General features: G+C 38.9%; 1 protein-coding gene across 1 annotated transcript in view; it reads right to left on the minus strand.

The window, feature by feature from the left end:
• kiaa1549lb (KIAA1549-like b) overlaps positions 1-27,836 on the minus strand; it is a 66,854-nt gene that overhangs the window by 22,351 nt on the left and 16,667 nt on the right. Inside the window, exons 2-7 of the mRNA XM_023953517.2 lie at positions 14,926-15,291; positions 10,783-11,256; positions 10,584-10,699; positions 7,164-7,383; positions 6,591-6,724; positions 5,945-6,113 (exon numbers count right to left, since the gene is read on the minus strand). Of these exons, the coding sequence (XP_023809285.1) occupies positions 5,945-6,113; positions 6,591-6,724; positions 7,164-7,383; positions 10,584-10,699; positions 10,783-11,256; positions 14,926-15,291 (1,479 nt within the window). The remainder of the gene's footprint in view (positions 1-5,944; positions 6,114-6,590; positions 6,725-7,163; positions 7,384-10,583; positions 10,700-10,782; positions 11,257-14,925; positions 15,292-27,836) is intronic.

The raw sequence follows: 27,836 nt of genomic DNA on the forward strand, positions 1-27,836 counted from the left end.
GACCAAATTCTTCAACAAAAAGCTATATTAAAACAATATTTTCGTTTTACAGCCACGCAGGCTTTTTATGTTTTTATGTTTTTATGTTTTTATGTTTCAGTCGTTGGCTGTAAATTTACCCAACATTCATTTTACATCTAAGAGAAAAAAAAAGTGGAGAGTGCTGGAAGAGGAAAAGAGCTGAACACAGAGTTTCAGCCATCATTGGTGCCACAGGAGCTACAAAGATGCAAATTGGCTCTCCAAGTGGTGTGACATCCCAGCGTTTCTTTGCCAGACCAAAACCTGGGGTGGTTGGTGCATATCTACTGTTGTTTTTTTACTGTAATAACTGGGTTTAAATTGGGAATGGAGCCACTGTTACCATATGCTCACACCTCCTGTAGGTGTAATATCACCAGTGAGGTTACAGGACAAACAGTTCACTGTTAGCCTAACTTCTACTTTTACTACAGAAGGTTTTCCTTTCCTCTTTGTTCCTGTTTAGCAAAACATAAATTAAAAAAAATCCTGCTTTCAGGTGATACAATTTTTCGAGAAAATTCAATTACAGTAGAAAGTGGGCACAAATTAAGGCTAACGAATGTAAATGTATTTATTCCTGACTTTAAAACAACCTGGCCTCTGTGATTCTTTGCTTCAGTTCAGCAGCTCAGACTTTTACGGACAAGAATTAAGTGAACCAGCTTTGCAAATTTAAATGTTCCTGAATATGCACATATGAAATGCAACCAGCTTTTATAGTGAGTCTGCAAGGCTAAATCTTTCCATTTTTAATCATGTTTCAGAACTTTTTGCTCTAACTGTCCATATTCTTCAGTCCAGAAGATTGGAGATCCCCTCTTAGTATCATTATCCCACCTGGGTAAACTGGTAATATCTTGTAAATTTGTCAAGTAAGCACACATCTTTACTTTTTAAAAGTGGCTGTAGAAATTGAGGTCAAAATTTGAGTCCAATACCATATAACTAAAAAACAAGTTTAAATTGGAAGATGAATATACAAACTTTGACTTCAGCATCTTGCAAATTAAGGAAATAAACAAGCACTATTCTCCTGATTGTTAGGGAAGATACATTTGTTTTCACACTCATGAAGTCCTCAGCTTGTGCACGGTTGTGTTTAGCTCAACCTCAAAGAACTCATTCATTGTTCTACAAGTAACTGCTCTTCAGCTTAGGCTCTCCTTTTACTTTTCTTGCAGGACTATTCTTTCTGTTCTTGCAAGAAAGTCAGACATTACAACTAAAATGTTACCACAACAAAAGCATTCTGGTTCAAAAGTAAAGCATTTTCACTAAGTCCTCTAACTGGTTTAGCAGTTTTTTTTTTGTTCTTTGTTTAAAGTCATGTGCCTATCAAATCAATTTGGGCAAACCCATAAAGTCATTTATTTTTAGCTTTAAGCATCACATCTTTTGTTAAAACTGGTTGTCCTGGTTAATTAAAACATCCTCTGAAAATATTTGCAACACAACCCTGAGGTCTCATAAATTAGGAAAATACAAGCTTAGCTGTACAGAAGCTTGACATATTGCAGTGTCATCATTTATTGAACATAAACAAAACTAAATTCTGAAGCTTGTCTGAAATAATGAGTACACCTAATAAATTATTTTTGTAGAAACACCTTTGGCACAAATATCATTATTTTTTTAAATCTATGTTATTTTGCAGAGACAAGTGCTTTCCGATGCAAACATCCCTGCTTGTTTCACCATAATGCTAACTAGATTTCTCCTAATCAACTTGCATCATATTAGTACATTATGTAAGAGAAGTGGTCAGACTTCCTGATGAGCTCTTAAGCAGGTGGATGTTGCCGCTAACCTCATAGGTCATGACCCTTTTTGATTTCAAGGAAAGAACTGTGATTTGAATTGTTTTTCAGTTTGGGATCTTGATTTAATAATACACATGAACTAAACTTGGCCTGATGATGCAACGGCTACCCAGACAACGACTACTCAAGCAGGCTGCAGGGCAGAGGCAGGTTCTTTCATCCTTCTCTGTTTTTCCAATTGTGTAAAACCATACTTGAATTTAACAAGATGATCCAAACAAGAGTTGTTTTATTGACATAAACTTTGGTCATCATAATTCCTGGCAAAGCTGATCTTCAATATGTATAAATACATCCTATATGCTTTGTTTTGTTTGGATTTTTGACTAAACTTCCACACATTAACCTAGACCTGATAAAGGTAACTAACTGATAAAGCTAACTAATAACTTTTGATTACATCTTTTTCTCAAATAACTTAAGAGATAATAAATACAGTCTGAGAGGATTAAATATGATTGTGAAACCAGCTGTGAGAACAAACAATAAACGTCACTGTTTCTCCAGGAGTTTAGATATAGAATAACTCCAGGGAACACATTAAAATAGTAAATCTATTTTAAAAAATACAAAGCAGTTATAAAGGGTGATATAATCATAGATAGTGATATGTCAAAAGGTGAACAACAACATAAGGGCGTTGACTAGATTCATTTAATTTATTTCCATAACTAATTGCTTTCAATGTATGGTTTTTCATTGAAATAAAATACTGTTTGTAGCAATTTAAGTTTGGACTGAATTAAAAAAAGGGGCTTGAACTCACTAAGAAATTACGTTTTAACCAAGCCTCTTTTTGAACTTTTTATATCGTCATTTTTTGTTATACTAAAATATTCACGATATTCATTTTTAAATTGATTTGTTAAAAAATGATTTATTAAACTTTAGACTTTAGTTTAAAAAGGAAACGAGTAAAAATCTGTTATTGTTGGTAAAATATTGCATTTTATTGTTTTATCAGGGCCAACCTGATCATCAAAACTAAACAATAGAAGTCTAGAGAATAGACTGCTTCTCACTACTAATCCATAATAGACAATAGATCTTAGTTCAAGTTTATCCCTCTGCTGCACATATAAACAGTCCTTAAATCTGTGAATATCAGTGAAATAATGATGAATCTTACATAACAAAAAGAAATGTAAGTCATGTTGTTACACTATTTTTAAAATAAGATGCCACAGCAGGAGAACCAGAAGTCCTAAAACAGTTGGTCTTTGCACACATTTCAAAAACAGAGGTATACAATTCCCAACTGTGTTAGAGACACTACTAACTAACTCATTCATTCATTCATTCATTCATCTTGTAAGCCGGTTTGTCCCTTTCGGGGTCACGGGGCTGCTGGAGCCTATCTCGGCCAATTGAGGGCAAAGGCAGGGGACACCCTGGACAGGTCGCCAGTCTATCGCAGAGTACTGACCAACTGACATATATAATACAGTTGGATTTCTTCAGCTGTGGGCCGAAACAACTTTTCTAGTCAGCTCATGTTAGAGATCAAGCACATATTTGAGTCAAATTTGATAAAGCAGCCTCAGGGTAATTGTAATGTACCATGTTCAAGAGAGCAGTCTACAGATGGAGAAAAATGCTTTGAACCTTAGCTGTTGCCAGCAGCCAAATGAATTTTCTTAATAATGCAATCTGCCACGGGGTATTACCAGGACAGTGATGGCTGGATTCTCAACTGCTGTATCAATTCTGTTATGACAGCAAGCATTTTTTTTTACTTGGTCAAAGATCAGTTTTGCCAAAGTGACCACAATCTTAAAAAAACATTGTTCTCATCCAGATTAGACTCCATTTTAGTTGATACACGGGTTTGCTTATGAAAAAAAAAAAATCAAGAAGTACCGTCCACACATGGTAGACTGCACAACTGCATCTTTATTGACATACCCAATTTTAATGATAATTTTTTTGGTTTTCAGAGCCAAAAATTGTGATTCTGGAGCATATCCAGCATGTTATTATCATCCAATCAGCAATCTCCCATAGTACCTACCTTTTCCAGTTTTTGTAAAAAATGTAATGTTTCATGAAAACAAAAGTAATTTCCAGAAAATCAAAATGAAATGTTATAGAATGAAACACAGTAAGAAACCACAATGTTATTTGGGATGAAGCTATACTGGATATGCTCTGTACTAATCATAAAGTTTTTAATAGTATGCAGACATTGAAGACACATTTAAAAAACATGAACATCAACAATTCCTGAAAATTACTTTTGTTTTTTGAAACGTTAAATTTTTATTTTGTTTCACTTTTTTTTTTTTTTACTTGTCCTGTCCAAATACTGGGCAGACAGATGAGAGCTGAAGGCCTGTTGTGTTGGAAATATTTTGCTTTAACAACAGGGGTTATTAATCTTCAGACAAACCAGAGGTATGTCTGAATAAACCCGTTTTGTAATCGAGGCCAAACTTTATTCATTTTAATCATATTTGAAAATCTTTTGTGTTGGACTGGACGGAAAAGGAAAGGAGGGAAGAAAAGAGAGGGATGTTAAAGAGGGGGGATAGGAGGGTGATTCTGGGGGGGGGGGGGGGGGGGGAACATGAAGCAGTATAAAGCAACACATTGCTGGATGGTTATCATTACGGTCAGGTTCAGATGTAATACAAATCTAGAAGGGGCGGGGCCTGTCCACACACACACTCAAATTTTATAAACATACCTGTTAGTTCCAAAAATGTCCACATGTCAACATGTACACAATACAAATATCGTTCACACACGCATACTTATGCATTCAAACCAACTAGTGTGAAATATTTCATTCAATCACGCAAAATATTAGTGCAAAGGTGAGCTAACACCTATGCTCAGGTGAGTGTTTATGTTCTTCTAAAATGGATGGTGGAATGTGTAAAGAAGGAGGGAGAGTTCCCAGCCATCCCCACACCAAGACCCCCGCCGCAGCAGCTGCAGCAGCCAGAACCCCCCAATGCCCACACGCCAGCAGATGGAGAGCAACCGCCCCCGGGTGATCACATCCGCCACCCAGGCCAGGGCCATCAGGACCGCCGCGGGGCCCCCAGAGCCAGAGAGAAGGGAGGCATAAGGGGGCAGAGAATGCAGCTCCAGCTCAAGCAGGAGAGCAGCCCACCCCGCCACGCAGGGAGGGCCCAACGCAGGGCCCTGCCCCAGAAGAGTGCCCACAGCCCCAGACGAGCACCTCATCATCACCCAGGAGTTCTGGGAATCCCCCCGCCCATACACCAGGTACGAGCCAGGACCCCCTAAGGGAGACCCGCCCCGCGCTCCAGGCAGCCACCCCCACGGCCCACGGTCGGTCCAGGAAGGAGCAAGGCAGGGGCCAGCCGCCCCCGCCCAGGAGGAGGGCACCCAGGAGAAGAGGGGGTCCACAAGAGGTGTTGTAAACGTGGCCCGACCAGGCTCGCCCACAGTTGGAAATTTGGCGAGGCCCAGCGCTCAGGGGCAAGGACCAGAACCCACACCACAGGGACACGGACACCCCCCAGCTCAGGCGGGATGTGATCCCCGGCTCTTGGTCTTGCCAGAAAGCTCAGGGATCCCTCTCCCTGCGTGGAGAGAGGGCCGCCGGGTCCAGGAAGCCAGCACCCAAACACGGCCACCGTTGCCAAGGGCCCAGTACCCCCTACCAGGGATGGGGTAGGGGACAGATGGTCCTACGTCCCACCTTCCTTGTGAAATGCGTGTATTTGTGAGGGCGTGTCTGTGCATGTGTGTGTGTTTATGTTGGAATGTATATTTTGAGGAGAAAGGGGGGTTTGTACTAAGGGGATGTAATTTGTTTCACATTTTAATTGTGTTTTCTGGTTTTGATATCTAAAATGTAGTGTTTTTTTATTAATTGTTTTCCTTTTTTGATTGTCGTTGTGATCTTTGATATGTTTTCGAATCAAGTGAATTTTTGGTGTGATTTACCTTTTCAGCGCCACTGTAGAAATCTGATTAAATTGTGAATGAAACAAAAAAAAAACTGATATATTGGCAGTTGATCCAGGTCATATTTGTCAAAAATTAGTTATCAGTACACTGGTGTAGATGTCTTAATGATAATTGCCTGATCTGTGTCTTTTTCTTCAAAATAAAATGCAACTTACGTTCAGCAATGATGAGTGGCGGATAGAAAAGGAAGTAGCCCACCAGCTCAGCTGACAGCTGACCAAGAAGATAAGAGGCAACAGTCCCGTTGAGATGAACAGTCCCATTCCTTATAGCATAGACCAATGACACAGCAGGAGATCCTGCTGCCTGAGAGACACTCATCATCTGAAAGAGGAAAAGTGTTTGGTTCAGAAAGAGGAAGAGAGCAAGACACGCATGGAAAAAGACTAAAACGCTTGGTACTCTGACCAAATTATTGCTGCATAGTTTTCACATGCATGCATAACCATATCAGTTAGGCTTTAAAATAAGCTTCCCTTTAATGTGGCAGCTTATTGAAATAATACAATCATTGCTTCTCTGGTGTAATTAGTTTTCATCTCAGAAAAGCTCTTAGAAAGGGCACACCTCCACAAACACTGCAGCACAATTTAACAAACACTGCACACAATTTACATCTGTTTCAGACTCTCATGTTAATTTAGGAACCTGTTACCAAGAATGTCAAAGAAAGGCAAAACTGTTTAACTTTACATTTCCCAATTAGGGCAATTTAAGCTATAGTTCTGTCAAATATGCAGTGTTTTAATTAGAAATAGCCATGTAAGCATCAATTGAAGCGAAAGTGTTTCACCACATTACCTGAACTGAGAGTTTGCTTTTACCATTGAACATTTTGGTCTGAGCCTCAGAAAACACCTTCTCCAGCCTCTGCTCCATCATTTGAGAGAAGCGACAGGATCGAGGGTTATCACCCGAACCAACAAACTGCAAAACTGTAACACAAACAGTCAAAGACCTGCAAATTAGTTTAAAAAAAATACTGGCAGACTTTTCTTGATGCTCCAATCTTTCAGTCTACATCAATATTTAATCATTTAGTAGATGCTTTAAAAAAAGTGATCTACAAATTAAGTACATAACAAACAGAAGCTAATTCAAAAACACATTCTAAGTAATAAGATCCATAAAAATGGTTTAACCCCATGACCATTCATTAAATAATGGGGGTAAGAGTGAGATGAGCAAGCAGTGGTGTAGTTGAATCAATTGATGAATGTACAATTCATGTTTTTTTCCAGTTTCTTATAAAGTGACACTAAAATTTTACACTCTCCTTAGTCGGGCACAGTCACAACAGTAACAAATAATGAAAGTCGCAGCCTGATTTGTGACTTATTTATTTGTTTTCATCCTGACTGAGCACCGGCTGACCTGTTTTCAGCTGGAAGCCAGTGGCAGGGCTCTGTCTCCACAATCCAACAGGGAGGGGCAGGGCTGTTACCATGGGGAGGTACTGTCGCAAGTCTGCAATCAGCTTGTCACGGCCATAAGATTTCAAGCCTTCCATCACTACAGAAGGAGGATAAACTATATCTCCTCCAGTGACGTGGTAAGCCACAGTCATGTTGGGAGACCCAAAAACAGTCTCCACCTGAGAAATGAGAGGGGGGAAAAAAGACTTTTCTCAGAAGTAATTCTGTAAATGCATCAAACATCATAAACTACATTCATGAAAGGCAAAGTTTAGGAGAAACTCCCATTCAAGCTGACTGGTATTTGATTTGCCAACTATTTACAGTAATGCTACCCCAAATCCATAATAATGGGATACATCTGTCACAAATAATAATAATAATAATGGATTAGATTTATCTGTGCTTTTTCAGACACCCAAAGCACTTACAATGTGTCCATTATTCATTCACTCCTCATTCATACTTGGTGATGGTAGAGGCGTGGCTGCCAGTTCGCGCCTACGGTCCTTCTGACCATCACCGGGACATTCATACGCATTCACACACCAGTGTCTTGCCCAAAGACACAATGACAGTTGACTGGGGGGAGCGGGGACCCTTCAATCATTGGACGACCTGCTCAAACTCCTGAGCCACTGTCACAAAGAATGAAAGAACCAAGAAATGGCAGACAAAAACATAGATCTATACCTTTATTTACATGAGTTATTATAAGCAGCCTCTTTGAACACTTTTCCAAGCACTGATGTTGTGAGTTTCATGAAAATTTTACTACAAAACATATATTTTATAAACCATGTGGGACCAAAAGGTATATTGAGCAACGTGACGGCTTCATCTTCATGGGATTGGACATTGTTAGCCTACTGATCCAACTAAATTGATCTAAAATCATTGTAACAAAAATTAGCCAAAATACATCAATGGGGAACAGTGGAATACTGAAGGAAACAGTGAGGAAAAATATATGTTTTAAAAGGGAGAAAGGGAAAATAATATGTCAAAAAAGTGTTACAAAGAGGATTCTTGGACAGAGAGGTCTTAAGGGATGAGGTCAAGTATCACAATCTCCTTGATGCGTTCTGCTCTGTGTGTTCTGACAATGGAACTTATGTCATTCCTAACAAGACTGACTTAACTGACCTCTAGACTGAAAAAAGAACGACATCAGATCTAGCTGTCTCTGCAGGAGACGCAAAACCATTAGGATCTGTTACATAAACCCAGGCAAAAGCCTGCGATAGCAAAGGCTGGAAAAACTGCAAGCTGTGAAGTGGCTCAAAATCATGGCGTTATCTCAGCACAATTCAGCCTTGTTACTTCCTCCATGAAGACCTTTATTATCGTCTCATCCTCTCGGGTTTCACCCACGTGAAGGTCTCATTAAGAGACTTTGTTTCCAACTCTCCTATTAACTCAGTGTGTGGTGGAATTTCGGCACGTTAACAGATGTCAGAGGTGGCATTCAAAAGGTTTTCTTTGGGTAAAATGATCTGTGTGCAAACCACACATCTAGTTGATTGTTACTGTTTTTAATGTTCAAATCTTATGGTTCATTTCTTCCTGTCTAATTCTTATCTTTTTTTTTTTCATCGACATGACACATTCATCTCCTCCCAACCATTCGGAACCTACAATTAAACACAGAGGCAGTTTCCGCAGCCAAAAGCGTACTTTCCATTGGAGGATAAAGGAGGGCCACAAAAGGAAACTTATACGCACTGACTGAAGCAAAAGTCCCTTCAAGACTGCAGAGAGAGGCAGAGGGAAAATATGAGACCTGCTCTGACCTTCGCATGTGTAGGGCAAACACTCCAGCCTTTACATACCTCAACAACAAGAAATACAACACGACAAGACAATTTACAAAACTGCGCACACACAAACTGCAACCCACCAGAGTCTCCTACATCAGCACCTGATATCATTTTTTACCCATTCAGAGTATGTGCAGACATGTTGCTGCATAAAAAAGTGATTCTGCATTATTTGGATTAGTGATCGGTTCAAAATCAGAGATAGTTCCTTATGACGTAGCAACATGTTCCACAAATGACTAGATAAAAAACAAAAACATTATTTGTGCACAGGATTTGCTAGGAAAATGCTGAGAAAGCCTTCCAACTAAAATTATTGTCATTATTGACATAAAATGGAAGAGTCCATTGTTGTGCTGTGCAATGATTTGTGCCGACACTGATTGTGAACACGTGCTTCTCTCGTAATCCACTTTAATCTTTGCTTAAGTCTTAATGTCTTTTTTTTGCTGTTAGCACAGTTCTTCAAATATGTGACACCATGCCTTGCCTTCTGGGACACAGAGAATCAACCCAATTTCTATATTAGTCCTTATGTTCTCACATAGCAAAAAAGAAACTCCTTGGTAGAAAGACAAACATCCATCTTTCTGCTGAAAGCAAATTTAAGGACTATACACATATGTACTCATAAATTATTTTTATCACATTTTTATTTGGGTTTGAAAATTAAATCAAAATATGTAAGATAATGGACATTAGGACCAAGGCAGGGTAAAAACAAAAATAAAAACTGAAATGATTCAATTTTAAATCAGTTTACAAATTTACAAGATTAAATATTGATCTGTTTTTCTATTTAAAATGTGTTTGGCCATGAAAATAAAAAATAGATTTAACATACCTAGTGATTTAAACTAAACAATAAAATAATGAATTCTTACACTAAAACAACCCAAAGGAAAGTTTTCCCCTAATAAAGACACAAATGACTTGTAAAGAAAAAAATCCATTTATGGATTTGGTTAATCGTTGTTCATTTTCCAAGGAAAGGCTCATTCAAGTTTAATTAAATCAACATTTATCAGACTAAGACTCAAAAAAAAATGCTTTTTTAACAGGGACATGTGGTTTGTTTGTGTTCAACCTCTTTGACCCACAAATCTCTGACACACCCATTTCAGATACTCTGGCTCTCTGCTCTTTAGGCCTATTTAAGTTCTCCTCCATCCAAAACCATCACAGTGTAACAGCATCTGATTAAATCTTTGTCATGTCACAGGATCAAGAAATCATAGCAGTGGATTAAGATAGAGGGTGAGCGCTGCGGGTGCCTTGGAAGTTTCAGTAGATATCATCCAAACAAAGAAAGATATGCCATTTGATGGGTTAAGACTACTTATACTGTAAAATGCAGTTTAGTTTGATGACATTTTTCAATATACTGAGTTTTATAGCACATAAGAAGCACCAATTTTATAAGAACTCTATTTTTACTAGCTTTAAATACATGAATGAAACATGAAAACATATAACAGACAACGTGGCTGTAAGTAAAAGCACAGCAGAAGAAAAAGAAACAGGATTATTCTGATTAAAAATTGAAATTGCAATCTAACCTGTGCTTGGGCAGATGTGTCATTCAGAGCTTTCCTCAGACCTTGACTCAGCCCCCTTCGTAAGTTCTGCCTCTGAATGCTATCCAGTCTGTTTCTCCTCACATAGATGGAAACAACTATGACAAACAAAAAGTTAGGCAGCCGACAAAAATATCCAAGGAGCAATTTTCTTTCTAAACATCAAGAAAATGGCATTTACCTGTTTTCACCCACATTCTCTCTGTGATGTTGCACTGCCGTGGTGGAGCTTCTGTGGTGGTGGTAAATGGTGAGATGAAGATAGTGGTGCTCCCCCTTGGGGGGCTTGTTCTTAAAATAGGCGGTGTGAATGTTCTCCTGCTGGACTGAGTTCTGGTTTGGGCTGTTCTTCTGGTCGTTGGTGTAGGCTGTGATGTGGTTGTGGTTGTTGATTGGGTTGTGACCCTTAGAGAAGGCATCGTAGTTGAATGGTGTGCTGCTGTTGAAGCTGCTGCTATGGTTGAAATCTTTGCAGAAGCTGTTGTGGTGTTCTGCTGAGGGGTCAGTGGAGATACCTGAGATGCCCCCTCAGTGGACCCAGCAGACAGAGTAATGCTGTCTGACTGCGAGGGGGCCAGACTGGCCTCCTTTTCTTTGGGGAAAGTGAGTACAACCAATTTAGACGTTGCAGCTGTTAACTCATCCACTTCTGCCTCTGCAAGAACAAACGCTTCAGTCAACCCTTGTAAACAAGCAGAATCCAACACTGGAGATGTGAACAAGGTTTTAAAAGAGACAACTTCGCTTCATGACGGTTTTGTCAACAACGTCTCAGCTGATAATAGAGACAATAAATGACTCCATGACCGTGGGTTTTGTGCATGATTGGTAAGATGAAGAAAATAGGGAAAAAAGAGAGGAAAAATGGGAAAAAAAAGATGTAGGAATTGTTTAGATCTGTTTTTGTTTCTGCTTTGAGCTAAAAGAGTTGCAGCAATGCCACGTGCAGGATCAGTAAAACTAAACCCTGGTCAGGGAGGGCCTGTTCTGTTTCACAGAAAAGCAAGAATCGTATGAAGATGTAAGCCTTTATGGCTTCTTCCAACTCCCTGCACACTTTACATCCATCCATCCATCCATCTTCCTCCGCTTATCCGGGACCGGGTCGCAGGGGCAGCAGTCTAAGCAGAGATGCCCAGACTTCCCTCGCCCCAGCCACTTCCTCCAGCTCCTCTGGGGGGACCCCGAGGCGTTCCCAGGCCAGCCGAGAGACGTAGTCTCTCCAGCGGGTCCTGGGTCTTCCCCGGGGCCTCCGCCCAGTGGGACATGCCTGGAACACCTCTCCAGGGAGGCGTCCAGGAGGCATCCGGACTAGATGCCCGAGCCACCTCAACTGGCTCCTTTCGATGTGGAGGAGAAGCGGTTCAACTCCGAGCTCTCCGCGGGTGGCCGAGCTTCTCACCCTATCTCTAAGGGAGCGCCCCGCCACCCTACGGAGGAAGCTCATTTCAGCCGCTTGTATTCGGGACCCCGTTCTTTCGGTCATGACCCATAGCTCATGACCATAGGTGAGTATTGGAACGAAGATCGACGGGTAAATTGAGAGCGTTGCTTTTCGGCTCAGCTCTCTCTACACCACATCGGACCAATACAGCGACCGCATAACTACGGACACCGCTCCGATTCGCCTGTCAATCTCACGCTCCGGTCTTCCCTCACTCGTGAACAGGACCCCCAGATATTTAAACTCCTCCACCTGGGGTAAGGATACTCCACCCACCGAGAGATGGCAAGCTACGTTTCTCCGGTCAAGAACCACACTTTACAGTTCTTTTCAATGTTATTGTTGTAGTTTATTTTCTGTTTTATCTTATCTTATGTCATGATGCTATTCATGTGCTAAATAAACGAATGGCTAAGAGTCAGAAAGTCATGTAAGAAACACAGAGAGATCCATCTTAACGGCAAGCTGGTACAGCAGCATTGTTAATGACGACTTCTGACCGCACTTTTACCATAATAGCAGATCAGAGAAAATCAGAAGTGAAATTCCAACCCTTTTTTTCATAGTCTAATGTTACTGATGAGTGATGGATACTCTCCAACATTTGGATAAACTGGAAATAGGTCATTGGTGACAGCTGTTGAATCATTTCAATTTATTACTTCAACCTTGTGTTCTTGTCTGTCTTCCAGTTTTTGATGTTGACATGATGAGCCATATGTTGCTGAATTGAATTTTACCTTGTCAAAGCCAGTAAATGGATTTTTAGATTTAAAAGAATGGCTTTGAAGAGGCAACGGCTTGGTGGCTCTCCACTTTGTTTATAGTGCCATTAGCTTCGTGCCAAAGCTGAAAATAGCACTCTGCCATTTCCAACAGTTAAAGTAGTGGATTCAGCCGAGGAAGCACTGGGCACAATCGCTTTTTTGTGTAAAAAAATGACTTTCCACTCTGTTGATCTGTTGCACTAATGGGGAGTGTCTGCTGGTCATTTCTGACGGAGTGGGTAAAGAAGACTGCTCATAATAACCTGCAAATGTTTCTTCATCTTTTATGTGGAGATGCTTTTCAATGAGACACATCAAAAGTTACAGACTTTTTTATCAGAGCTTTTCTTCAGCATGCAGAAATCTTTTGAAGTCATAAAAGTCAAGAGGTGTGTTGTAGGATGCCCCAGTGGAATACTTGTCTTGTGAAATGATGATTCTGTAATCAGATAAGACTCATCGTTTCCATTCAAGAAAGCAGCAACATCACTGTAGTAGCATTTTTGAGGGAATACTCCTTAGACTTGCGTCATATGAGCAGGTGTTTCAATTCAATAAGAATATTGCTTTCTTTTCTGCTTTTCTAAAGCTGAGGAAAGTTCCTGAAGAGCAAACTAATTAAACATCTTGTTGGCTTTTTGGAAAACTGAATTGAGTTCCTCTATTTCAGATCTCACTGGAAACTTCTGTTCCACTGTGACTTTGACTGTCATAGAGACAAAGGTATGCCAGCTGAGTCAAGAGTCAATTACTTTTATATGTCCTATACTTTAAAAATGCTCTGAAGGCGATGTCATCCTGCGGTCAGGCAGAAACTGTGCGTTTTTGGGAGTTGTACCAGTGAAAAACAAACGAGACTAATTAACTCATTTGTAAACAGTGCTTAGTAACTTGTTGTGGACATGGTTGCTTCCACCATGTTGCTTGAACTGTGGAATAAATTGCTCATAAACTTGTGCTGAAAGTGAGTTATTCAGCCGCAAGTGAGTGGAAGCAGATCTGAGCTGTGCTCTTGATACGTCTCTCCCTGGTTATGATTCATTTTGATGGCAGGAAGTCTTGGACTGCTGTGACCCACTGCCATCAGTAAATCACCAGGATCAGATGCACACTCAGGGGATGCTCTGCCAGAATGGGAACGTGATAGTGGCAGTTTCAGTTCACGAAAGAGACGACTGATCTGCTGAGGTCTGGAGAAAACCTTTTTTTTTTAAATGTGTTTGGGGGGACGGGTTCATGTGGGAAGGTCATCGCTGGTGTTAAGGATCTAAAGATGAAGTAAGTTGCAACACTCCTGCAACAGTTTTGGGACTAAATGTGTGAGGATCTACTGCTGTCTTCTCTTCCTTCTTGATGTAAGCTGTTGGGTGTAACATCTGCTGTGTGACATGACTAGAAACCAAATAGCCTTTGGCGTGGGCAGACAGCAACGCTGATGTGGGAGTCTGGGATTCCCTGCTGACTCTGAACAGTTTGACTCACTTGATTGGAGAATATTAAGGGGCTAATTTCAGAGTTGCTGGCTGATACAGACTTCATGTGTGTTCTGAATTTTAAGTTCATCTGTATAAACTATTTAATTAATTTTTTCGGAGTCTGCTCAGCCCATGTTGGTTTCTGCTGTATGAGTTACAATTGTACTTCCAAAGATTTTAACCATGGATGAGTCCAGGGAGTTTCTTTCTCTCTTTCCATTATTGACTGCACTTGGAAAGTCGGATAGTTTGCTCGTGGCATATTGCATTCCTTTTACAACTGAATGTAGGTCATGGGCTGAATGAGAGGTGGGTTTTAAAATTGTTACTCTGTCTGTCCAACCCTTCGGCGTTGCTGGTAATAATGTGTTGTCTTTATCTGAGCAGCAGAGCTAGACACAGAAGAGCGTCTTTTTTTATCCTCTTAACAGAAAAAAACACATACGAAGTGAAAGAAAAATCACCAATGACACAGAGGACATGGATGAAACTAAAGGGGTGACACAGATCAACAATAAAACTGGAAGTGATGAGAGAACCTTCTTCCTATCCATTAATGACAAAGCTGGTGGCTTGGAGACGGCTGAGCCTTGAGTTTAAATGGTGTGTTTTTCAGACACCTAAAAAAAAACACACACCTGAGCTGGCTTGGAGGATCCTGTCGCTCAAAAATGACAATGTGGAGGATGAGACAGAGTGTCGGCTGGAGTTCCATGAAGGCCATTGGGTAGTGTGGATCTCCTCCCTGCTGATGGTCGGCAACGTTCCAGTTTGATCAAGACTTGTTGGATACTTGACGGTTCCTGCCATCACGGTTAGGACAGAGGAAAAAGCAGGTCGTCCAGACAAACCTTCTCCCTCAGTTTTTGACTCTCCATCTGAATGGACGATTCGGAAAGGCACCTCCTCTGGTGGCAGCTCAGCCACCGAGTGAGCAGGAGAATCTGGGAATGCTGGGTCCCTGTGTAAAGGTGAGGAGCCAGAGGCATCGGAGGTGAACTTTTCTATTAGAGAACAGAAGGAAACAGAGAAAATAATTACATTTTATTACTTTTTCAACAGTAAAAAACAGGTTATTCTTCTGAAAGTACAAGAAGATCCACACGTTTAGCTCAAAGTCTGGTCCCACAGTAGCTTCTTTCCAATAAATGTTAGAAATGATTGTGTTAAAAATGTATACGGTACAATCCTGGAATACCCAGTGATTTCTAATTCCAGTCAACAGGTTGTAGGTTTAATAGGTTTAGTGTTTAGTTGATCAAATGAACCTCATTATCCAGAAATCCCCCAAAAAACGATTTGATGTAAAACATTTTCCGAGCAGTTCTTGTCTGCCTCTGGCTCCTGTCATTTTGGTCTTTTTTCTAAGAAGACTTTAAAAATAAGTGTTGGCTTTTAGTCCGACATCACTTCTTTGCTACACACAAATCCTGCTAGAAACTAAAGATGTTTTTAGTTTTTTTGTCCAACATCTCACAGTTTTACACAAAAAAATAGAAAAAAAACTACTCAGGACAGAGCTCTGGGTGGGATAGAGGCATTTTTACAACTATCTTATTAAGCCACAAAATATTTTTGATAATCTATCATTCTATAAGCAATTGTTTAAATGACCTGGTTGACAAAAAATATTTTTTACAGAACTAACTCTCATTATTTCTGATCTGCAATGTTAGATCAAACAGTGATGTATCTCTTGGACAACTGGAACAGACCTCCTCTTTAAGTCTAGGGCAGGGTGTCCAAACTTTTAGCAAAGAGGGCTAGATTTGGAGAAGTGGAAATGTTTGAGGGCCAACCATTTGGGCTGACATTCTTTTAACTATTTTAATAATATTAATTGCAAGTGAACAATTTAATGAACTTTTTTTCCGAACTATGCCACTTTTCATTTCTTGCTATGGAAAAGAATTACATGCAAATATGTTTTTACCTAAGTTACTGTCAATTTTTTGCACCGTTCATTCCCAATTAGCTTGGCATGGTTAGCAAGTCTGATTTAGTAGTACCTCTAGATATTGAATTCCTTGAAAACAGCCACAGTCTCTTGTTATATTTGAAAGACAAATGTGTTCACATTTCACTGAAAAAATGTGCCAATTTCCACTTGTCTTGAAATCAGTGGGTTTAACTGTTAAGTTTCTTTTTTGTGTTTACAGTTGACATATTCAAAATAAGTAGAAAGTGCTGGGGGACGCATATAATTTTATGAAAGAAGCCTGTGGGCCAGTGGAAATTTGAACATGGGCCACATTTGGCCCTCAGGCTGAACTTTGGACATGCCTGTTTTGGGGTGTTCAAATAAAAAGGCTTTACTTGTGTTTTTGTGTACTCAGTGACACACTCAAAAAAACTGCTCATCAATAGAAGCCCAAGAAAAAAAGACTATAAGGAACAACTGCTAATATTGTGATTAAAGCATTCATATTTATGTATTCTGCAGAAAAAAAAAAAAAATCTTTCAAAGAGGAAGAACTATTTCCCAGTTAACAGCTGTGTGCACAACACTGACACATGTTGGGAGCAGCTGCCATCACCCAGATATACAGAGGGAATAGCCTCGCCTCATCCACATAAGGGCTCTTTCATCCATTTATAAAGCTTAACAGTCCTGTCACATCTCCCACCCTCACAGTGTGATTCCTCAGTAAAGTTGCAGCACATTTCACTCAAGTAAGACCGTCAGTCTTTGAGGGACGTCAGTAGGAAACTTCTGTGGAACATTCTGCAGCATCTTGTTCAAGAAGACAGAGGCACAGAAGACGCTCAGATCTCTCAGGCTCCATGCTTAAAGTACAATGGAGGAGAATCTGCACAGTTCTGGTAACTATCCAAGTTGTCCTACCGAAAGGAGAAAATGCATGGATCCTTTTGGCTTTGTGCACAAACTATTATAAGTGCAAATTTAGGTAAACGGCAACATTACCTATTCTAATGCAACCTTAATAAAATTATAATGTCACTTTTTATAGATTGGATTAATTTTTTTTTAATAATTTGATTTAAAGAGACTGAACTGCTGGATTTCTGTCAGTGTTCATTTCTTCACGCTGTATTTATGATTCCAGTTAATTCCTTCTCCTCAATAAATCACTACAGCTTAAGTGTGACGACTGTTAATTTTAATCCATCGCAAAGAGCTGTGGAGACAGAATTACATCCCTCCATTCACAACCGATTTTAAACCTAAACAAAATGAGAGTTCTGTTATAAGAACAGAAAGCTCAGCAAGAACTTCCACAGTTGATTAGAGAACCCAGTGGCAGCATGAATTTGGCTTCAAGGGTTGGATGTGAGCACAAGCAAAGGTGTTGGTTTCACCTACGGTTTGCCACCTGCTCTGATGGAGCAGAGCATATGGGAGGATTTCCACACACAACACAGGACAGGCTGAGCAAATAAGAAGAAAAGAGAGATGGTAAAAGGGTGGGTTGGGAAAAGTGAGAAATTTGTTGAACTAGAGGTTATTCTGAAACAAAAAATGCAATTTGCTTCAAGAGTGTAGTAGGTCATTTCCTGCAAAACCGCTTTCTCACTGACAGGCTTCACTCTTAGAGGTAATACTGAAAGAATGTTTTTACTTTACTGTAGAGGGACTGAAGGAAGACTAACATTGCTACTGTTCATCTTTGCTGTAAATCCGTTTGCTCAGCTATGAGATAAAACTAAAATAAAAGAAATGCAAAAACCGTCTCATCTTATCTGCTTTATGGAGCAGGATCTTAGGTTTTGCTTGATTCTCCTGGATCAGCAGCATAAATTTAGGTTGGACACCCAAAAGATAAAGCCAGCAGAAAGCCTGCTGTCAAAATTAAACCTGAACGGTTATTAAAGATCTAGATACACCTAAAGCAGTATTCACAATTGCCTATGGGCGTGTTATGTTCTTGTTGGTTTTAAAAAAAAAGGTTGTGAATAAACTCTCTTTTTGCACTAAAACCCTATTTTGTTTGGATAGGCTGATAAAATTGTACCAACCCTCAATGCATCCCACCTGCTTTAACCCCTTGACGCCAATTGATGCAAAATGCGGCAAAACGCTTTAGCTCCAAAATTACCTTAATTTAGCATCTGCGTGAAAACAGAAACATAAATGCAATTTTTCTTTTATAGCTGGAAATAAATTCAGGTATCAAGGGGTACATTCAGAGGCTAAACTATACATTTTTTTTGGAAATAAAAAAAAGAAGATAAAGATAGTTTGGGGATTTTTACTTTTCCTTGGAATCATATACATCCAGAAACCCTAACCACAGACCTCATTTCAACAGTTTTTCTCCCTCTGCAGCTGACAGTATCTTTGAGCCGCCAGGACTCAGACACAACACTGGCGGGGCCTCTGCCGCTTCACTTTTTTGTACACTAAATCTCTTTTTGCTCTGAGCTGTTTTTGTTCTCTTGTGTACAGAAAACAGTAAACAAGAGAGTATAATTCATTGTTTAGCCTTATGGTATCCTAGGAGGAAAACAATTATTTGTGAAGTCTGGTCGAGTTGCTTTGAGGAGCTGCTTTAAAGTTCTTCTCGCATTTTGTCTCTTTATGCAAAGCAGCAGTGTATAAAACTGCTTTGAACTACTGTTTGATTAAAAACAATATTGTGCATCTTTTTTGCACATTATGGGCACCATTGCTGAAATTTTGGAATTGTTGAAGAAGGTGGATGCAAATTGGCCAAAGGCTGCTAAATTGGCAGTATGGATTAGAGTTAGAATATTGCTCATTCTGACCTTTATTTTAATATGATTCTATAAACAGACGAGCAGGAAAAGGCATGCAGCAGCTGCCTGGAACATGGCCCTGCAGCAGACACAACCCATCCACCATCTACTTTTTCCACTGCAGGGTCACGTGGGTTGCTGGGGCCTATTTCAGCTACTATACAGACAGAAACCCTCACACCTAAAGGGACAATTTAGGATCACCAATAAAAACACAATTACAAAAAAAAAAAATTACATTTAAAAAGAATGTCATTTTAAGAATTCAAAATTAAATGTTAAAAAGCAAAACACAAAAAGAAAACTGAAAAGGTAGGTACTATGAGACTATTGGATTGATCTTTTCCAATATAGCTTCATGCCAAATAACTTTTGGTTGAAACGACAGACAAACATCTTCATCATCCAATCAGCAATGTCCCCCAGTGCCTACCTTGTCCTGATTTGTAAAAAAAACAAAAACGTAGAAGTAATTTCCAGAATCCAAAACACAATAAGAAAAAGGAAATGGTAGGTAGTATGGGACAATCAGACATTTTTCCACTTTTTTGTGAGTCCCTCGTCTTTAGTTTTACATTGTGTGATTGTTTTTTCTGACACTTGTAATTACATAATTTACATACATTCAACTGAACTAAGACCAGTTTTTGCTTGTTTGAAGCAGACAAAAAACCTTGGAGGGAATTTAATCTACCAGTGTGAATGTGACCTTAGGGTAATCCTCATCAACATCAGCATCCACTCTAAATACTATTTAAACACTGTATTTTACAGCTTTTTAATTAAAAATGTTCCTGTTTTTTCCAAGTCTTGTTTTTATATTTTGGACGAGTAATATATAAATATATGACAATGAGATTTGCTCACTATCTGAATGCTAATTCAGTTCGTTTATGCAGTAATAACAACTGAATGCAGAAATAAAAATACAGTAATGATGCTGGAGTCATTTTCATGCCACAACTCTAACAACATTTGCTTTGGAAAAAAATGATTTGACCATGTTTTTTTAAAAGAGATGTTCAACATAGTGGAGATGAATGAAGTCAGATCAGGGAAATATAATTTTCTTGTTGAATATGACGTGTTGCAAGGTACTACTAATTCATGTCTTTTCTAAAAGGCATCAGCTTGACTTCAACAAATGTAACTGAAACAGAATGATTGCATCCATTGCATCACCTTCCTTACAAAAGTCTCATTGCACATTCATGATGAAACCTCTTTATCCGTGTATTGAATGATCCTTGGAATGATTTGCACTTTAAATGTGGGCTACTATTGTAAATGTAAAAATACATGCTTACAAAAAGAAAAGTATTCATTTTTACATAAAGAAAGAAAAACAAGGAAAAAACCTTCAATTTTAGTGCAATTGGTGCCATGGCAAATTAAATAAAGAGCTTAAAAAATGGGGGTGAAACTGGCAATGTTGTGACAAAAAGTTGAAAAGAATTTTGACTGAATACATTAGAGGTATAACTCGTGTCAGATGCTTCTGAGATGAGGCTAGGGAATCCAGATTGTGATGAATTAAACTACAGACATACTGTATACACCCTGAATGAACCATCTCTGTTGTTCCACACCTCTACAATGTGCCAAAAGTGGCTTGTTGGGCAGGATAAAGTTCTGTTTGCTGACCCTTTTTATACCTAAATTGGAGCTCTAATAAAATCAAAACTGTTGTTGTTTCTCTTTTGGCTTTTTCCCATCAGGGGTCGCCACAGCGAACAAGTCGCATGGAAAACTTGGCACTGTTTTACGCCGGATGCCCTTCCTGACGCAACCTTCTCAAAGCAACCGGGCTTGGGACCGGCACAGAGGTAGAGAAGGGAACAGGTAGCAGCCTGGATTCGAACCTGGGTTTCACGGATGGAAGGCGCCGCAAACCAGCACGAGCTAAACCGGCTCCCATAATAAAATCAAAACTACTGATTAAAAAAAAAAAAACACACTCACATTCGCAACCCCCTACTACCCCAATGAAATTGTCATACATAGAAAGAGTGGAAAATGGCAGCATGTAGTAAAAATGTGTTTATCTTAGGTTACTTTTTTTTTAATTGGAGTACATAGGAAATTGCTATTTTTTGCAAACTGACCCCAGTAGTCTTTGAGTAAAAATATGAAGACTCTCATTCATCCATGGTGATTCCATCATAGTAGTAGCTTTAGGGGCTGTCATCTGGACTTAGTTTTTAAAAGTTAGAAGGTCTCAGGTTTATTTTTCCATCCATCTACGGCAGTGTTCTGAAACCCAAACAAACCGAACCAGTTCCACCTGGGTCATTACCAGCTGAAAGAGATTACCAGTGTATTTATTTATTTTTTTGTTTATCATAAAAGTTTTATCTCCTCATTTTTTATTCTAAAAGCTGTGGAAGATAGCTATTTAAGATTTATTTGTTCTATGTCAAACTGGACATGTCATTGACCAAACACTGACTCAGAGGAAGCTACTACATCTTTGTCTGTCATCCCTCTGTTTTCTTCATCCCACTCTGTCTCCCCCCCCTCTTCAGACAAAAGTGCAGCCTGTACAGCCTCAGTTCTTCAGTCAGCATGCAAACTCCTGTCCTGAAGCAGCTCAGGTCACTCTAGTCATTGCTTCTGGTGCTGCAGGCTATCTGCTCCTATTACTTTTTTTTGTAGCTGTTCTCCACAGCTCGTGCTACTTTATTGGAGTAAGAGGTTTTAACACATACAAAAAATGTTGTGCTCGTGAAGATTTGAGCAAAAACCTGTTTGGTGAAGTAATAGTAGTGTAGCTACACAAGCAGGCACACAGAGGCAGGGCCCGGATAATGAAATGGCAGGTAGACTGCTCTCCAGGCTAAATATAACAATCATTTCCACCTGTATATCCACCTCTATATGGTACATTAGAGTAATGTTCGCATTGAGTGTCCCTATATTCACTGCTAAGTATGACAAACCCAAGTGGTGAAATTCAGTGCTTTTATCGAGGTTTTTTTTGGAAGGTTCCACTGCCTCTACTCTCCCAATGAAGATGGCATATGTGCTAGTTCAGGCTCACAACAAAACAGATACAAACTGAAAAAAACAACTTTAGTTCTGCTATAAATTAGAAATGATTACGGATGAATGGTCAGAGGGGCCGTAGGCGCGTACTGAGACCCACGCCTCTGTCAGTCTGTCCCAGGGCAGCTGTGGCTACATCAGTAGCTTTCCATCACCAAGTATGAATGAGGAGGGAATGAATAATGGACACACTGTAAGCGCTTTGAGTGTCTGGAAAAGTGCAGAAAAACCCAATCCATTATGATTATTGTTATTATTATTAATTCAGAAACAAATGTTAAATCCTTAAAGTTAAAATTATACAGGTAACTCGTATTTCCAACTTGTTTAAGACAAGCTTTACAAGACGTTTCGGACTTTTTTCTAGATACTTTCAGGTAAAATTGCTTGAGTTTATCTTTTAATTTTGAATGGCATTAGTCAGATGATTCGATCCTCTTCGATTATCTGTGTTAGAAAAACAATAGTTATGGTACAATTTCTTACATAGCATTATAAGGGTTGGCCTAAAATTTAAAAAAGTCTTCTTCATGATTTGTAAACAAACCAGATGAAATTGCTGGATTACTGAGTTGATGATTAATGTGAGATTTTGTGTTAAAGCTTCAAGAACCAAGTTATACAGTGATGATGACTATGGTCCTTGCTTTATAGATTTTCTTGATTGTCTATTTTAACATAGACACAGAGATTTGCCTTCTTTCTTTTTGGTCTATTTTCTTTAGAACAGAACAGAAAAGAACAGAATAGAATAGAATAAAACTTTATTGATGCTACAAAGGGGAAATTACCCTTTTTTGTAGAGGAAATCATTTCAATAAAGATAACATTTTTCTTCTTTCTTCATTCCTCTGAACACGGTGGGCCTGGGGAGGTATTATATCCTTAACAACATGGAATCATTTTTGTAGTAGAGCTGGGAGTTGGGCTGATTCAAATTACTACAAAAATGTCACGATGCAAGAACAAATTTAATGTAAAATACTCATTTGATGATGAAATGATCTAATGGATCCTTCATAGCCTGACAGAAAAACAAAAAGTCAGAGGCCTCAGTACAGATCTACAAGTGATCACAAACCCGCAAAGACTGTCTTTCACGCGTGGAACATGCCTCGAGGCAATGCCAACCTCTAAACGGGGAGATGAAAGCAAAGGTGAGTAGACGTACTCACTCACCCAAGCTGTATTTGCGCCAATTAAATATAATGATTACACATTGCACTAGTAAAGGCTTTTTACCTGTAAAGTCAACCAGTCTGGCGTAGAAGAAGGACTAAACTGATACCCAGAAATATTGTTTATTATCCTGTGGAACGTCCTGATAAAACAATATTGATTTGAAGAAACACAGTGTGGGTGCAGCAGATGCAGACTGATCCAAAGCAAGCAGGGGCTCACGGAGGCCTGCATAGGTGCATGTGGGGGAGTATCACTGCACGCTGGAGGCGATGAATGGCTAGGACATTGCAGCAGCCTTTTGACATGGCAGGCTGTCAAATCAGGGCATCAAGAAATGACACAACAGCTGATCAGACTAAAAACAAAGTAAGACATAAATGCTTCCATCTAGAATAGACATTTCTCAGCTGGAGGTCTTTATTTTCCTGACAATTTCTGAGACAAAGCAGTTAAAAATGAAAAAAAAAAACATTTACTGTTACTGTTAACATGTCTCCAGCACTCTGCCTCAGTTTTTAGCCTTAGGATATGATGTAAATAGTTAACATTACACTAAAAGAGTGAAAATCAGAGATTTTTCTACCACAAAAATCAAACTCCTTTGAGCATTGCTTAACTTACAGTGACTATTGTAGACCCAATTGCATTGGAATGCAACTTCAAGCATGCACAACAGATTGTAGTGCTCTCCTTTTCAGTCTGACTAAAACAGTTAGAACTCATCTGGTCAAGGAAAGGCCACACTGAACTTTAAAACAGGAGGGGGCCCAGAGCAAAAGTAGCATTAAGACTCCTCTTGTTCCCAAAATTTCTAAAGTGGAGCCAATCAGTAGTTAAAGCTTCTAGAAAATGGGCCACTCAGAAAAGGAAAATTGGATTTTGATTTTTATAATAAACCAAAGACAGAAGTAAACAAGTCAATTGGTATGTCAAGAGTTTGCCATGACTATTTCATATGCATGTGCTAGTTTTTGATAGTTCCAAAATGTAAAACACCTGTAATAAGAATTGCTTCCCTGTAGATTGATAACATTCTAAAAAAAAATTAACTAAGTCCTTCCACTGTACATAGCTTTAATGCTAATTAGGCTGTTATTTAACACGTGCACTTTTAATTTTTAAAAAAAGTCCCTTATATTCTTGTTAAGGTCAAGAAGAATACTTTTTTTATATGAAATTGAAGCTTCTGAAAAATTGTAATAATCTTGAGAAACTAAGTGAGAATTAATTAAAAGAATTATGTCAACACTTTTTCATGTGTATAATTACAGACACCATTTCAGGAATGCCCCTTTGCTTCAGTAAAACGTGAATGTTATATGTGGAGACAACCAACCGTAAAAATATGAATCTCTAATCTAAATGTTAGTAAAAACTGGTGGAGGTATTATAGTTGGGTTGGAAAGTCTGTTTGTTCGCCTGCTCTCAATCAGACTTACATTTTCCAACTATTATCTAGATAACCATTACTTCATCTATCCTCAAAACGTGCACTTACTTCTAAAAAAAAACCCTTTTACAACAAGTTGTTCTTCCTTTAACAATTCAAGGTTGAAATAAGTGATTTATAAATATTTAATGGTAAGGTATTGTCTTAAAAGACATTTTTTCATTGGATCACTCAACAGTAAAAATACAAAAACGTTAATGCAGAAGTTTGATTTTTCCTTTAAGCAAGCAACATCTGTAAATCAAACAAGCCTCATATAATACAGACCAAACACTAAAAAAAGAAGAAAAAGGGCAATAGGAATATTGATCTCTACGCAAACCTTGCACTAGAGTCCTGCTAGCTGCTAGCTGCCATTAAAAAGAGCATAAAATCTCAGCAGGTAAGTTCTCCTTGGTCAGCCTTCTGCACTTGTGATGATGAGATTACAGGACTGCGCATCTGAACATCTAATTGGGCCCTCAGAGAGACTTCAGAGGTACTCACAGCTCGTCCTGTGATATGACAGAATGCTGACCGCATCTCTTTTATATTTTGCAATAATCACCTTCAAGGTGGAACATAGCCCCCACCTTTGTTCCTGAGTTTAACTTTAACACGAAAGTACCAAACGTGATGGTTTTTCAAAAGACAGCTGAAGATCAACTTTTAGAAAATCTATAAACATTTGTGCTGTCTGGTTATATGGAGCTTTTAGATCTTTAATGCTTTGTTTTCTAGGGGCTGGGGTTAAATCAGTCTTTATCTGATCAGAGCTCAAATTCCTGCAATGTTTGGAGTACTTCTTTTTTGGTTGGTGGTTGGGTTGGCCTATTGTCCGACTCAATAACACGTCCCATCCAATCAGTCATTTTTGTTAAGATGCTGAGGTGGGCCAACCGTAGTCAAACTGCCCATTCCAATTCAAACTTCATTTTTGTCATTTAGAATTCGATTATAAAAATCTACAGTCATTGTATACTTATGTGTGTCAATGAGTAGAAAACTCCAGAGAGTGTTTTTTTAGCATTAGTATAACATCATTTAAATCAACAACTCCACAATTTTAATTACATTTTGTTACTTGTTGTAGTGGTGAATGTTGCAAAATACTTTTCTCCTGTGCAATGTTTTTGTCAAATTTATCTAGATAGTGTCTGATAGTCACTTTAATACTTAAACTCAATCTATTTAAGTACATTTTATATGATACTGTATATACCTCCTGGCATTTAGACGAAAGCACAGAAAATCCTGACTAAATGAACACAATTTTGACAAAGTCAAACATATTTCACAAGCAGTAAAAAAAAGGGCATAAAATTAGCAAACCCCAAGATTCACACACTGTAACCAATGGGGCCGAGATAATCTTTGAGCTGTGATGATTTTTATTTCCTATTTCCTTATGGTGGCACTTGAAGAAGCATGAGGCATAAGAGGGAGGACCGTGAAGGATAACAAGGTGGAATAAGCCTGTTAAGCCTTCAGAATCCCCTCTGTAACTCACACTGAAGTCAAGCCCCAAAATGTCAAACTCTGTTATAAAGTCTCTGTGCTTTGTAATCTGGGGTCACTAAATCAACAATCCACAAAGTAACTTGCTTTTGTGGGATTTTGAGGGGTTTTGAAGTCAGAGTTTTTTAAATAGTATTGATGGATTAAACACATTACACTCCATGAAACCGATTTAAAGGTAAGATTTAAAAAATCCTCTTAACGGCTCTTTTATTTTTGCAAACTCGATGATGACATGTAGCAAAAACCATCACATCTGTTTTTATCTTCTTTTTTAGCCTTTTTTCACTGTGGCCATGATCTAAAATCATGTTACAAAGGTTTATAGTCACATGTCAAATTGTTATACTGTTTTTTGTATGAGGTTCCATTTGTGCCAAAAATATCAAAATGTGTTTTTGCGTCTACTGTTATGTCTTTGGTCCATTGTCTATGTCCACTGATCGTGTTTTTGCGTCCACTGTCTATGCTTTGGGCTCATTGTCTATGTCTATTGAACGAGTTCATTTTACATTGGTTCATGTCTATGTATTACTAAGCAATATCTTCTGCATGCCCATGATTCTTTGATTATTACTTTGTATTAACTTTGTGATGTATATGCTTGCTTTATCCTTAAACTTTATCTTTGTCATTGTCCTTATCCCATGTCGTCTAACTACGGCGTCAGGAAGATCCTTAGCAACCGTTGCTAGTGTCGTTTGCTACGTCGTCTCGCCATGTCGTCAGGAAGATCCTTAGCAACCGTTGCTAGTGTCGTTTGCTACGTTCTTTCACCATGTCGTGTCCTTAGATCTTGCTGTATTTCAAATTTTGCAAAGGTCGTCAGAGAAGTCTTTTGTACGGTCGATAAATTGTTTCCCGTATTATCACGGAACAAAACACTTTAAAAAAAAAAAAACCTTTATTGACAATCCTGCAAACGCGCACTGCCAGAAAGGGGGGGGGGGGGGTGCAGCGTACAACGGTTTCACGTTCCCGTTTAAAGTTATTTAGAGTATGGCTTTAATTTAATCTTGTGATGAAACTATTATTTCAAATTATTTTGAAAAATGACTGATCTTTATAAAATATGTTGTTACAAATCTGATGGATAAACGAGGATCAGACGGGCTAATAAGAGCCTTATGTGGTCCCGAGTGCGCCATCTCATGGTCACATAAATAGATTAAAAAGAAAAGCTCAAAAACCAGTCAGTTTTCGACTGTTATATTCATAATTAGTGACTCGACCCACTAAAATTTGAGAAGGTAACTCATCAAAGATATTTTAAAGGCCTCCTTGCAAGGCCCCCGTAAATCGTTCAGCGGCAAAAAAATAAATATTGCCATGGACTAATGACTTGAGGGTTTATTTCTGAACAAATACATTAAATCAACACCAATGTGTTTGTAATTTTATTATTAATAAATCAACCACGTTTTTCATGATCAGAACACAGCACATTCATAAATAGTCTTCGTAAAATGTTCATATTTATTATGTGTCATTCTCCGCGTTAAATAGAAGTAGTTCGCCTCCAGATCAGGTGGTGGCGGTAATGCGCCACTTTGTTTTCGTTTCAAGCGTTGTATGCAATCCCCCCCCCCCCCCCCCCCTTTCTGGCAATACGCGTTTGAGGGAATATCAGAATAAAGTTCATCTTAAAAACGTGTT

The sequence above is a fragment of the Oryzias latipes genome, chromosome 3, assembly GCF_053564925.1.
Source record: "Oryzias latipes strain Hd-rR chromosome 3, Olatipes_Hd-rR_3.1".
In the NCBI taxonomy this organism is placed as follows: Eukaryota; Metazoa; Chordata; class Actinopteri; order Beloniformes; family Adrianichthyidae; genus Oryzias; species Oryzias latipes.